The 14,526-nt window shown below is 42.2% G+C and overlaps 2 protein-coding genes across 10 annotated transcripts in view; one reads left to right on the forward strand and one right to left on the reverse strand.

Moving 5' to 3' along the window:
* DLGAP2 (DLG associated protein 2) overlaps positions 1 to 8,985 on the reverse strand; it is a 454,541-nt gene extending 445,556 nt beyond the window's left edge. For all 6 annotated transcript variants that reach the window (XM_064650400.1, XM_064650418.1, XM_064650396.1 and 3 more), the window contains exon 1: positions 8,837 to 8,985. In XM_064650400.1, the coding sequence (XP_064506470.1) occupies positions 8,837 to 8,854 (18 nt within the window). In that variant the 5' untranslated portion in view covers positions 8,855 to 8,985. The remainder of the gene's footprint in view (positions 1 to 8,836) is intronic.
* Positions 8,986 to 9,181: 196 nt separating this feature from the next.
* Positions 9,182 to 14,526, forward strand: part of ERICH1 (glutamate rich 1) — a 91,747-nt gene continuing 86,402 nt past the window's right edge. For 2 of the 4 annotated variants that reach the window (XM_064650420.1, XM_064650419.1), the window contains exons 1-2: positions 9,182 to 9,328; positions 10,143 to 10,266. In XM_064650420.1, the coding sequence (XP_064506490.1) occupies positions 9,197 to 9,328; positions 10,143 to 10,266 (256 nt within the window). In that variant the 5' untranslated portion in view covers positions 9,182 to 9,196. The remainder of the gene's footprint in view (positions 9,329 to 10,142; positions 10,267 to 14,526) is intronic. The other 2 variants (XM_064650421.1, XM_064650422.1) reach the window with 2 other exon arrangements.

Below are 14,526 nucleotides of genomic sequence, written 5' to 3' on the forward strand. Positions count from 1 at the left end.
CCCCGTACTGCCCCTTAGGATCTCTTCACTGTTATATTCAGACACTTGCATCTATATCCCTGATTATTTGTCTCCTTTTCTTCTGGTGCCAAGCAGTATCACATGCTTCCCTAAACCACTCCACAACACTCTCCCTTCTTTCCAATGTTAACCTGGGCTTGCTCCTGTGTCTGCTCACTCTTGAGCTGATAGACTGTGTTATGAATTGCAGGGAAACACAAATGTTAACACAGCAAGCTGTACCTAGAGCACTGATTATTCAAGCAGTGAAGCAAAATGTTACATTTCATTTCCAAGCTGTAACCAGAATGTAAGGCTTCACACATTCTTGTGATTCTCAGGCATCACACTAGTTTGTTAAGTTTCAGTGTCCATGTACATGCTGTGAAGTAACAAATGGACGTTTGTCAGAACATTTTAAACAAGATTCCATCAAGTTAGGAAGCATATCACGAAGATTTAAAAATAATGGAATGCAGTTTAAAGAATTTAATTAATGCAGAGAAAATATTGTATTAAAGGAAGTCTGGAAAAGGCATTTGTTATCTTTCTAGAAATATTAAAAGAAAAATAAAATTTATTACATTACTTGGGAGTGCAACTAAATAGAAGGTTACTCACAAACAGATGCCAGGAAAGCTCTTGAATGAGAATGCCATCTGAATGTGTTAGTTATATAGGAGAAACTTTTCTGCTTTATTGATCAAAGTATTATTCTACAGCCTGTGTCAAACCACGACGGCCTGGCATACACTGCGCTTCTCAGCTTCATATTTTGCTTTTTCTGCATCATTTTTAGAACAGCAATTTCAGAAAGTAAAAAGAAATCGAAGTATCCCAGGGCATTGATCAGAGACCTGACACTGGTTAGCAGAGGAAGTGTGCTGCATAACTTATCCATGACAAAGAGCATTGGAATGACTTCCACCCTGCTCTAAATCATAAGCACAGTACATGTTAAAAATATTAATAAATCAGATGAGACATTTACTAAGGAATACACAGTATCAAAAAGCACCATAAAGAAAAAAGGCATTTTGAAATACAATAATTAAGAAAAAAATGTACATAAAAAAGATAACTCAAAATGAAACAATATAAAAGAACATTAACTGCACTATAAATGACCTCAAGAATGAACACACATTACTATAAGAGGTATTTTATTGGTGGTCATAAGAATAGTTCGACTTATTTCCCTAACCTTTAACAAGTTATTTTAGCTGTAGAGAAACATTTATAGAGGGGAGAAAGAGAAAAACTTTGGTACGCATCCAAAATTAATCTATCAGTTCTGAATTTGAAAAGAAAAATAACATAACTTCAAAATAATTAATTTAACTATTTAGAACTATTGTAATACTTTGGTCATCTGTTTCCTTATTTTCAAAGGTCACTATGTGCCTTTGAATTCATAAAGTAATACATAACTTTCTAAATCTCATTACAGTTGAAACCTTGCAGTGTAGATAGTTCAAGTTTTTGTGAGAAAGGTCAGCACAATATAAGAATGCATCACTTTACTAAAGGAGGAATGAGGCTGAAAACCAAGAGACAAGTTTTTGCCCTTAGAAGTGTCATTTATGTTAATATTTTTGAGTAGTACATTACAAATTACCATTTAAGAAAACTGTTATCAAATTATCTACCACTACACAATATCATAACTAATTGCATCCCTTTTCAACTTCATAAAAATAATTTCTTTTGAAATACTTCACTTGCTATACTCACCTCTTGCATAATGAATAAAAGCTGACATGTATGGACATGGGAGACTCAAAGAATTCAATGTATTTCAGGACTGGAAGCAAAAGTAATGCTGCATTTTCATATTTGCAGCCTTTTCTGCATATAATTCTATAAACTGCAGGACCTTGTGACAAAATTGCTCTGGTCTACAAACTGTAGTAAATTGCAGTTTAAATAAACTGTGTTGTGAAGGAGCTATGCCTAGCCTATGTGCAACATTTTGATTTCTCAATCTACTAAAACTGAGGGGAAAAAACCCAGCAATCCTGTTTATCCATTTGGATTGCAGAAAGCAAAATAATAAATTTAAACTACTGCTAAGCTACTAAGAAAAAAAATCATTATAGTTATTTTAAAATTATTCTCTTAAATATTTAAGGTATTCTCTTAAATCCAGTAAGTTACCTAGCTCTGAAAAATAATTTTGGACATTTGTGGTATAAATACAAGTTATAGTAGCTATTCCTAAATGACACTATTTGTAAACAGACCCTCAAATGAGTGAGATCAAAACCTCGGACTCAAATAAAAATGAAATTATCTGCATAAAATGCATAACAGGAACACTTAATCATATTTTTTAATTTCTTACCTTTAAGTAAAACATTATGGCATGGATAATCCCAAAATAGCCAAAAACCAGGCCAGATGCTGCATAAGAAAGCCACAAGTTGCCATCAAAGAAAAGATCAGTTTCATGTCCTGCAGCCAGAAAGGGCTGGAAACATCAGAAGGGCTTGAAGTCTCCTCCAGAGGGAAGGTGAAGTTCATGTCACTCTTACGAATGGGAGCCCATCGTCTTCCCAGCTAGAGGATATTAATAGTTCCTACTGATACACAACATCTTCTTGCTGTGATGGTTTTCACAGCCCAATTAAAAAAATTAACATTATTAAGTCTACATACTATTACCTCTACATTGCATTATCATGAGGAAGCCTGGTTAAAGGTATGAAAAAGAATTCAGACAGACACACTCTTTTCAAGACATTTGGTTGTGCTTTTTCATTTCCTTTTCTAGCATCAAAAAAGGCCCAGATTCTTCTTGTAGCTTCAACTACACAGGATTTGAAACGCTGCACTATCAAGGGAAGTAAATCAAAGGAATAAAAGCAAGCTTTGTCCTCCTTTCTGCTCATCAGGGAAGATAATTGTTATCAAACTCTAAAACTAAAGAATATATTTGTTCATTTAAGTGAAATCTGCTGTTGCACAGAGGATAAAGGTCGCCTTACACTGATGCTCTTTGGAAAGACTTTCACTCTGCATGAATGAAGCAAAAGTGTTGTCTTTTATCTTACTTGGACTCTGTTTAGACAAATTCGATAGGATAAGAGCGTTTATGCTCTGTAGCTTTACATCCCAATGACTCATTAAGTTGTAAATCAATAAGGCAGTGAAGGTGGAAGATCCTCTGGGTTTTATTCTTATAAGAAATAAAAGGAGTAGTAACTACTTGAGATTCTCTCACTACTGTCTGCCATTCAGGGGGGGAAAAAAAGAGGTTAAAAAATAACCTCCTACTTGTGGCAATTGAAGCGATTTGTTCAGGTTATTTTTATAGGCTACTTGTGAAACTGGAAGGCAGGTGTGAAAGCTGGGAAGTTCGTTCTACTCCTCATTGCCAATAAAGCACAGAATAATACAATAGCCTTCTTCTATATTTCTGCAGCTGCACGAGCTCTAAAAATGACACAAAAGAGTGAAATGGTTTGGACAAAGTTTCCTTTAAGGCTAAGGCTAAGTTGATTATCTGCATCATTAATAATATCGTGTATGTTTTCTATGAAAAGTCACCAGTCTGTCCAGTTACGAAAGAAGGGGAATTGCTGGAGACTTTGGAGATATCTTATGGTATCTAATTTGCATAACATTATTAAGGTATTTAAAAGTTTCACATTACAAGTCATACTGTCAAGAAGCAAAGAATCAGAGGAAACTAATGCAGTTGACCTCCAGTGCAGAAAAATAAATTTCATGTAGGAAATCAATGCATTAGAAAAACCTGGCATGCTAAGGGAAATTAGATTCTGGACAAGCTTAAAAAATTAATTTGCATTCTCCCCACACCTTAGGGATTATTGAAAATACAGTATCCCCTAAATTAAAGAAGAAAGATAATAAAAAATATTTTGAATTGTTATTCTCAGTACTGACCTGCTGCCCCTCCAGGGCAACGCAGAGGAGCTGTTCCCTCTGAAAGGCAGCACTTCAGAGGCTGAACACTGCTTGAGCAGCCTCTCAGCTTCCAAGATGAAATATGTATCAGAAACACTTTAAATGACCACTACCCAAGAGTGGTGTTCAATTTCTCCCTAACTTTGTGTGTCTTAGTTTTACGCTTTCCTAACTGCTTTCAACATCATTATTAAGATTTTACATTTCCTAGAATAAACTTTGACTTGCAAGAACTTTTTGTGTTCAGACTGAGCTCAGGTCAATCTGACAACCCTAAGATGCTCTTCCTTCCTCTGACATAACAAATTCACTTTTTAAAGAGAATATTTAAGATGGAAGATGCAAAATTGAGAGTGGTGGAAGGATTTTGAGTGGAGAAGAAGCAGTTATGAAGGACCCAAGACAGGGAGATATAGAAAGCCCTGGTTTATACTTTAGCTCTTTCTGCTATTTGTGCATATGTACAGTCTGAATCTCTAAACTACTGATTTCTGTCTTGTTGGATTTATGTATGTGATCATATTTTTTACATGTTCCATTGCTGTCAATTTATCTACTTTATCTACACACAGTGGTTGCAGCATCTACTGAAGATAACAGACACTGATTCCCTTTGTGAGATGAAAGTCTTCATCTGTGGTATACCTCATGTATGTCTGCTAACTGCTGATGTATTTTTACTATCAAAAGTGGAAAGTCTTTTTAGATCATAAGAATACATACTTATAGAACCAGAAAAAAATTTAGAGGGCTTAAGGACAATGCCATTTTGGAAGCTATTTGCTGATCATTTTCAAAACTAGCAAGGACAGAGAAATGTGACAAATGTGGAATGAAAATGCATGGAAGATAAGTAAATTTTATGCACAAAAGAAGTATTTAAGAAAGTACAGTGAGAAACAGATAAAAGCAAAGTGAGACCAAATATATATGCATGCGTGGAAACACTGATTGAGAAATCTAACTGCAATGATTTCCATCCTCTCATCATAACTGAGCATGTACTAAATGAATAAACTGCTACTTGACATTTCCTAAATAAATATCATGGGAAGAGTACTTATTTTACTTTAATGAATCATTTTGGCCTCTCCAACAGAAAGTAGATGTGGTGAACTATAATCTGTTCTGGGAAATATAATTCTATAATGGAGATATATACGGACTGAAATATGAGAAGTTGTGGTCTCCAACAGGTCTGCTTTAAAACAGATTCTGATTCATCCATGCCCACTGCTACTTATATTTGATTATAGCTGTTGACATACTGTATCTGCCATGCAAAGAGCTATTTCTTTACTAGAGGTAAGAAAGCCATATGGTTCGTGGATGACTATGAATTTTCTCAAGGCAAACTGAACTAATATGTATATAATTTTTTTACTGTAGCTATAAAAACAAAACTACCCATTTAGCAAACAGAACATTTTCAAATCATCAAGATTTTATATGAAGCCCATATAACACATTTCTAAGAACTGAAAGTCTTGATAGACTAACACTAACTTTCTGCATTAGTGGTCCTCTTGTTCACCATGCATGGTTAGATAAACAAATTCACTGGACTGATTAACTGCAGCAGCAAATAAGACTTGTCTTGTTCATGGATTAGAACCGAAGCAGCTGTTTTTCTTTGTTGCAGATTCAAAGGGCCCCCAAAGGTATACCTCATAAAAAACAGGGGGTTATTTTAGGGGTTATGTTCTTTTTAGTACTAAAACTTCTCATAGATTATCATAGATATACAAGAAAATTGCTTTGACTATGTGTAATTACAAATAGGAAAAAAGTTCTTGCCAAAGGTACGTGTAAAATAACATTTTACCATCTTTGTTAAGGCATACAAAAAGTATTCCAATAATTACTCCATTGTCTGTAATTTAGACAGGCAAAGCTCACAATCAAGCTGAAATTCAGTCATCCAGACTGTGTCTATGAATATTTCCTTTTAGAACATCTGCTATTAGAACCCTTTTGTAACTGTGACATGCTGACTGGAGCAGGACACGCAATGTTCAGGAGAGCTTGCAGGGGGTACTCCCTGGGCAGGACGCTGCCTGGCACTGAGTCACAGTGAAACCTGAATATCCAAGCTTTCCTCAGGATCAGGTATGAATTTTGTATTCAGGGATACATTTATCCCATCACATCTACCAATTACTATTGAAGTAACTTGCTTCACATACTGAAATTCATTTAGAATATAATTTCTAGTTTGCCATAATGGACCTTGACATTTTTGTCTTGCTTTGGTAACGTTTTGTTTCAACAGCTTGGCCTTGCCAACAGTATCACCATTAATACTGGTGGGACTTTGACCTACACAAATGTGAAATCCCGATCCCATTAAGTCATTAGGAACATTACCCTGGATTTGTCTTGGATTTGACTGTGTGGTTTTACGTGGTACATGGACAAAACACAGTCTCCTCAACACCTCTGTCAAGAGCAGTCTATGTTTCCTGGTTGTTTAATGCTAGTTTAAAGGACTTATGACTTCACTCTAAGTGTAACTTCAACTTGCACTAGAAATTTGACTAGAAATTCTAAAAAGTTAACAAAGAAGTATGCCCTATACTGTTCTAGTGCAAACTAGATATACGAGTAACTAAATGCAAATAGCACTTTATAGTACTAAAATGAAAAGCTAAAAATAATCTAAATTAGAATCAATGAATTTATTTGATAATCCTAGTTTTTAGTTCATGTGTAACTGAACAAAGGCATAATAAATGCATTCTTTAACTTAGGAATATTATGTCAGATCACAGAGGGTCTGCCTAAAGCACTCAGAATTAAATCTCCAATGCATAACTATAATTCATAAAACTATTAAACATTGTCTGAGTCCATTTTAACCACATACCAGACATTTTGAAAAGCATGCAAAATGATGGGGGAGGGAACAACCTTTCAAATATAAATTATAAGATCTGGTTGGCACTGTAAAAATAGCTACACACAGTAAAATTAAAACTTGCAGTTTTGAAAGAAGGTGTTTCGTGCAAACCATCTGGAAATGACTTGAAAGTATTGCTATACTGCTGAAAGCACAGAAATATAAAACTTGCTGCTCTTCCTATTTTACCCGTTTTCCAGATAAAACACAAAGATGAAAATGCAACTAATCACAAACATGAAAGGCTGATGATACCTCAAACACATCTGCATTATAAAATAGTACCATCCCCTGCTCTACCCCAGAGCTGCTTTTTAAAACATCCAGTACAACCAGTATGCTCCCTTGACACATCCCAGAGTAAAAAGCATTCAGTTACTAAGACCCCACACGACATTTCTCTATCGTCTGCACTTGGATCTGCACTCAGTCACATTGGGGTGCCCCTTGCTTGTCGCAGGATGCCCACTTCCAGTCATCTACTACTTAATGGCTAGAGGTATCTAGTGTTGAAAATAGTGCTCCGCTTGTGATGCTACCCTGAAGCAGAGAGAAATAGTCACCAAACACTCCAGCACTGAGAAGGGCACTTGAGTTTCACAGCCTTGTTCTTGGGCTTACACCACCTAGAGTGACAGGAACACTTGGTCACCTTCTCAGGGCTTTAATTTGGAAGAGATTCAACTATCACCTGCTCCCAAGGCACATTAAGCCTGTGTAAGCCTGTGCCGTAAAGAAGCACAGTCGGAAACAAGCAATAGATTGTCACTGTAAATTAGAAACCTTCATAAATTTGAGGGAAGTTGAGGCCGAAGCACTTATATACGGATTTATGGCTAAACGCCAAGCTGTACAGCACTGGCACCGCTGGTAGAACTGGGGCACCAGCAGCGGCAGGAACTAGGTTACGAAGGCGACAGAAAGCGGGGCCGTAAGAGAAAGCCCCTTTTCTGCACTTCCTGCTGGCTGGAGGGCTCTCCCCGCTCCCCTCCCCCGGACCGACCCGCACCGGCCCCACCGCATCGCACCGGGCCGGGCCGGCGGGGACCACCCGCCCGAGGTGGCGGTTTTGCCGGTTCCGCTCCGGGAGGCGAGGCGGGCTGGGGCTCGCTGCGCTCCCGTATGATGCGGGGTCATCATTTCATTTCTCCGGCAGACGGTGTTTCAAAGGACCGCGAAGACGCTCAGCCAACCTGCCCGCGAACGCCGCCCTCCCCGCGGCGAGAGCCACCGGCGATCGCCCTGTGACCGAGGGCAGCGCGGCAGATGCGCCCGGCGCCCAACCCTGCGCTCGGGCTGCGCGCCCGCGGGCTCCTCCAGCCGCGCCGAGCCCCCCGCACCGCGGCGAGGCGGACGTGCGGGGAACGGGCGGGACGCACCTCGGAGGACTGGGACAAACCGGGAGGAGCAGCACGGCCCCTCCGACGTACCCGCACCCTCCCCGGCGCGGCGGCCGGGAAAGGACGGGGGGGAGCGGTGCGGGCGGCGGTCCGCCGGCAGCCCCGGCTGCCCGACTCCTCCTCGCGGGGCAGCCCCGAGGATCCTGCGCTGCCAAAATTTAAATCGCCGCCGGTACTGCGGTTCTCCGGGCGGCATCCCCGGTCCCGCCGCCCCCCTCTCCAGACCGGCCGCACGGAGGGTCCGTACGCCGTCCCTCCCCCGTCCCCCCCGCTCCGACACCGGGCACCCCGCCGCGCAGCCGTCCTGCCCGGGCTGTGCCGAGGCGAGACCCCCACCCCCCACGGCGACCCCCGCCCGGCCTGCGCGTCGCCGGAAAGCACCGGGGAGGGGGCTGACAGCCCCACCGACGGCGCGGCCGGCGCGCCCTCGCCCCGCCGCCCGGGCTCCCGTGCCCGACGGTGGCGGTGCCCGCGCGGACCCGCGGCACCCGCACCCCCGGCTCCCGCCGCTGCCTGGGCGGAGGCGCCCCGCGGGCAGCCCGGCGCGCCCGCCGCCCCGACGGCGGCCCCTTCCCTTCCCTTCCCGTCCGGTCCCCTCCCTCCCTACCTTTTTCAGCGCTGACATTCTAGTGCATTATTAACGCGGCGGGTGCGGGCTGCGGCGGGTCGGGGCTGAGGAGGCGCCGGGAGCGGGAGCCGCGGCGCGCGCCCAGCGTCCCCCCGGCGCCGCTCACCCGCCGGGGCCGCCGCGCGCCGCCCGCCCGCCCGCCGCGCGCCGCTCCCCGCGCGCCCCCCAACCCGCGCGCCCCGCGCGCACCCCCGCCCTCGCTCCCGCGCGCGCGGCAGGGGCGCCCCCGCCGGCTCTGCGCAGCCGCGCGCCCCCTGCCGGAGCCCGCGCGCATTGCGCCGGGCGAGAGGGGGCGGGGCCGCCCGCAGCGCTGGCACGCCCCTGACGCAGCCTCCGCCAATGGCGCCGCGCCGGTGCCCTGACGGACAGGCTCGGCGGCCAACGGGAAGGAAGGCTGGCGGGGGCTGCGGGGGGCGGGCGGCTCGGCGGGGCCGCGGGGCCGCGGGGCCATGGCAGAGAGCAGGAGGGAAGGTGAGGCCGCGCTGAGGGGGCGGACGGGTCGGGGCTGTCGCGCTGCGCCCGGGTCTGGGCGCGGAGGGAGCCGGGGGCGGTGGTGGCGACAGCCCTCGGCGCGGCTGCCCTCGGCCCGGGCGCGTTCCGGAGCGGGAGCGGGCGGTGGGAAGCCGGGAGAGCCCGGCAGGGGGAAGGCCGGGGCGGTGGGTGCGCGGAACCTCCGGGGCTGAGCACTCCCGAGCTCCTGCCCCGCACCCGCCGTGCCACGGAGGGTCCTGCTGCCGCCTGGTCCTGCCTGGGGCGCGGGGGAGAAGTAGCAAATCAAAATTGCTTTTTAATCACAAAGTATTTTAAGATAATACCTTTTTTCTCAGTATGCACATGCGTGTGTGCTTATTTGCTGTTAGTGACCATTTAACTTGGATTATTTAAAGTGAATCAGCTCAGTTCTGAAATAACTATGGTACTGTGCTTGCAAAGAATAAAATAAAAGCCTTCTGCTTATCCAAGCAAAACTTCAGTCCATTCGGTTTATCTTTATGTTTTAGAAGACATGGCTTTGCTCAGGAAGAATGCAATAATAAAAATAGAGATGTTCTGTAAGTGGTATCTCTTTCTCAAGGGGGATTGAGTAGAGCTGGATGCTCATCCTGTGGCTGGCTTTTGCGTTTTCAGACAGTTCCAGCATCCTGAAACTGGAATCCTTCATGCGAGGATAACAACTTGAGAGTGAGACAGATCAGCTAGAGTTAGTGATTGAGCAGTTTGCTGACTGTCACTAGTGATATTTTGAAGGAAATATAAATACAAAGTAGTGTTCTCTGTGTTTTAGATGCAGCTTTCTTGTGATAAACGGAGGAGTAGCTGTTTTGCTTCGAGACTTTGGGGATGTGAATTACAAATTGATGTCTTCTGGAAGAAAGTTAGAGGATTGGGAAGAGTGGGTTCATGCACTTGTAAATGAATGCATGGCTCTAGAGCTGAAAACGAGGGATCCAAATTCTAAAGCACTCAAATTGTGTAAAACCAAAGGTAAAATAAAGAACCACTTGTTTTGGTAGTGTGGCAGAGAAAGATAAAATGATCATGCTGAGTGACTGTCTTTACTGTGTAAAGTTAGAAATCATGCATGTTTTGTTCAGCAACTCTAAGGAGTGATGACTTAAGATTGGGAAGAAAATACAGTGAGAAATACAAGGATGCCACATGCTCACCCAGGAGGAAATAACCCAATTGGGAGAGTTTACAGCATGATCTGATCAGCTTCTGCAGCTGATAGCATATATGAAAACTATTGGATTTCTATTGTGTGAAACTGTATACATTTTAAAAGAAGGTTTAGATGCTTCTCTTTAAGGTTGGTTTTGCTCCTGTCTGTAAAAGTAGGTTGAAGATGCTGAAGACAGACTTCTGTCTGCGTTACAAGTGAACAATGAAGCTTTTTATTTTGTACTGGGCCATAATACAGAATAAATGGGATGGTCAGCAGCTTGTAGGTGGTGGGTCTGATTGTCAGTGAGAAGAAAATAGCAGAAAGCCATAGTGCAGGCACTTCATTCTACCAGAAAGAGTGGGGCAGGTCTAACTGAGAAAGTGCATTTTTTTGAGTTTTGGGGTGCTTTTTGTTTTTTAGTTGGTTATGTACCAATAATTCATAACAGGGCTAAAGGTACAACTGTTGTCATAATATGTATTACCAACAAGATGACTGTTCTGTCCAGAACAGCTGAGTGCATAATTTGTAGCTGTTAAACATCATTAGTTGCATCTTTAAAGCAGTAGTCATGATTCTTGAAAGTTTGTGCCACCCCAAAGTAACACTGTCATGGAGGGTTGTGTATAGACTGAAGAGCAGAGTTAAGGTATTGATGTAGGTGAGGTGTACACTGTCAACTATAACTGCAAGTAAGAAGTGATACAAAAGTTAGTGTGATGATCTAGGGGTACTACAGGACACTTCCTATTGGAGAGATTAAACTGGAAAGCAAATCTGGCTGATTAATAGTTGTCAGTAACAAATGAGTTTTAAATAGAGCATTGCTTCGAGGACTGCTATTCCACCTCTTTGTGATGAATCAGATGGCTTGGGGCAGGATTGTTATGGGGGTTAAAATGAGATTGCATTTCCTTAGTTTGGGGGGTTTGTTGTCAAATCAGATATTAAACAGCTTAATTCTTGCAGAAAAACACAACATTATTTTCATTTTTGTAATTGTTTCAAAGCAACGTATCTCTCAATAGAGATATGGAGGGGTTTGAAATACTTTTTTATTTTTGTTTTTTAAACTCAACGTAATTTTTTAGAAAATAGTTTGAGGTTTTACTGGAAAAAAAGATCAGCACCTTTTTTTTTAAGGTCAATGTCTTTATTCACATATGCTTATCAGTAAGGGAAATATTAATTAGAAATGGAGTTTAATGGCTGACACTATTTTTTTTCTTCTGGGAGAGCCTGCTCCCCCTAAACAATTGGGGGTGTTGGTTTCAGTGACCAAAGATTTATTACAGTTTACCAAGATATAAATTTTGTTTGTATTGTAGTTGAATAAATCACAACTATCTGTTTTTTGTGATTAAATGTAGGAGTTGCACTGGAGTAAAAGTACTTGACTGTGCCATTAAAACCTGCTATGGAGGGAGGAAAAGAAAATGTGTAGCCCTTTTTGTTGCTGACTTCAATGTTGTTCCAGGATGAGAAAGGCCAACATGATAATGAAAGAAGCAGAGATTATACATCCAATGGCTTTGTGTTTTGAAAGTCTGTGAGAGGAGCTCATGCTCACAGAGCACATGTGCAGAGCTACACATAATGTGGTCCTGAGGGTTCTGTATTTTGTGTGCATGGTTGTTTGGGTTTTTTAGGGGATGGAGAGTGTTAGTTTAAGGTCGGTTTCTTTTTAGAAATTTTACTTTGTAACAATTCTTACCTACTTTGCAGTGAGATAGGGTAGTCCACAAGTGATAGATGGGACTCTCTTTAAACATGCTAGGATATATTTAAGAACAGGTGTATGTTGAGTGAGAAAATTCACTTTTATATCACTTGGTTGAGATAAAGACAGTTTAATAGGTAAAACAAAATCTGCACAAGCCAAGCAGAAGAAGGAAATAATTCACTGCTTCCCATGGGCAGGCAGGTGTTCAGTTATCCCCGGGAAAGCAGGGCTCCATCATATGCAACAATGACTTGGAAAGACAAGCATCATCACACTGAATATCTCCTCCTTCTTCCCCCCACCTTTATATGCCGAGTATGACAACGTATGATATGGAATATTCCTTTGGTCAGTTGGGGTCGCTGTCCCAGATGTGTCCCCTCCCAATTTCTTGTGCACTCCCAGCCTCCTCTCTGGTGGGTGGGGTGAGGAGCAGAAAGGGCCTTTGGCACTGCTCAGCTATAATGAAAACATCCCTGTATTATCAACCTTTTTTTCAGCACAAATCCAAAACACAGCCCCATACCAACAATTGTGAAGAAAATTAACTCTATCCCAGCCAAAACCAGCACAGATTCTTACGGCAATATGTGGTTTCTTATGTTTTCAGTTGTGTTCAGTTCAAAAGGTTGAAAACTGTTCTCAAGAAGTTTGGATTTCTGTGGGTTGCCTAATGTCTTCAATTAAAACTCCACAGATGAAAGAAAATAAAAATTCAGTTGCATTGAAACTTCCAGAACTTTGTCTTGATGGGATGTTTAGTATAATGCTGATTTCTGTTATATGTATATGTGGGGACACTTGCAGAAGTTGCTGGATATTATGTTGAAATCAAATACTGCAATCACAGCAAACGGTGATATATATTTACTCCTTGAAGAAGGCTATGTAGAAATTCAGTTGTATTTATATTTTGTATAATATAAGCATATGAAGATTCCTTTTAAATAACACTTAATAATGCACAATCTTGTTGGACCTTTGTCTATGGTCACTGATACAGCACCTTCCAGTTTCATGGTTTGTTTTTTAAATCCTGGTATACTGAACTTCATTTTATCTTGCTTCCTCTCCTCATATGAAACTGTTTCTTTAAAATTCGCAGTTTTTTTCTCTTCGGTAATCTGAACTCTGAATGAGTTGGTTTTTTTGTGTTTGGCCCAGGACATGGTGGGCCCTCCTGGCTGCCAGGGCACGCTGCTGACACAGTCTCGTGCAACTGTGGTTTACAGATGGCCCAGCTCTGAGTAGCCAGAGTTGTTACTACTACTAACAATAATAATCGCCAAAGTTGAGATTTAGTAAAGGTGTGTGAGATATCTTTGGCTCTTTTGAGTGAGATCTGTTTGATTGTGACAGGTAAAAACACGATAATGGTGCAGTATGAGAAATATATTTTTAGGTTGTGTGGAAGATGATAGGCTCCACAAATTGAAATAACAGTGAAGATGCTCTGTTTTTCCAGGACTCCCAGGACTGCAGTAGCAGTACACATTTTACACGGTTTCACTACAGGGCAGATGGGGTTATGAACAGCCAGAACAAAATCCTGATGTTCTCATTGTGCTTATGTAGCTTCTTATCATCTGTGTCATGTCAAGTTTATTAGATGTCTAGATTGCTTGTGGCTGCAATTAAGGTGGCCTACTGAGAGATCTCTAAAACCTTTGTTGAGACAAGATGGCACAATCTATTAGTCAGATTCTTATTGAACTGCACAGTCATGTAGAATTTGCTGACAGATGTAACACCAGTCTTACTGATTTGAAACTGCAGTTTGATACAGAGATCGTGCTTGGTGAACCTGAATCGGTTTCTTCTAAGCTAAGAAGAGAAAATAAATGTCTGCTTTATGTAGTGAATAACTTACTGGTTTGTATCTGCAACTGCTATGAAATGTGTCGGTCTGGATGCACACTGGTCAATCTTGGAGTGGTAAATCACTCTCCCATTGTGATAACTGCTGAATTTAGGTGAATACGTAAATGTGGGGCATGTAATCACTATATTCTTTTATTTTCCTACCTTTGAATCCTGCTGATGTGTGCTATATACTTAAATATAGCTGTTCAAAAGTTGCCTCAAAGATAGGAGAATTATATATTGCTGAGTTTTGAATAACCAAGTGGGTTTCCATGTTTTATAAAAATTAGTGCTAAGTAAAAAGATAAATAGAGCCACATTTTATCAACTACTACCTTAGAACACAAAACTGGAGTTTTTTTCCTCTGTGGTTCTTGAACCTGTAATAAATAATAAGGCAGGAGTAAAAATTTGGCA

Source organism: Pseudopipra pipra, chromosome 3, assembly GCF_036250125.1.
Source record: "Pseudopipra pipra isolate bDixPip1 chromosome 3, bDixPip1.hap1, whole genome shotgun sequence".
Lineage (NCBI taxonomy): Eukaryota > Metazoa > Chordata > Aves > Passeriformes > Pipridae > Pseudopipra > Pseudopipra pipra.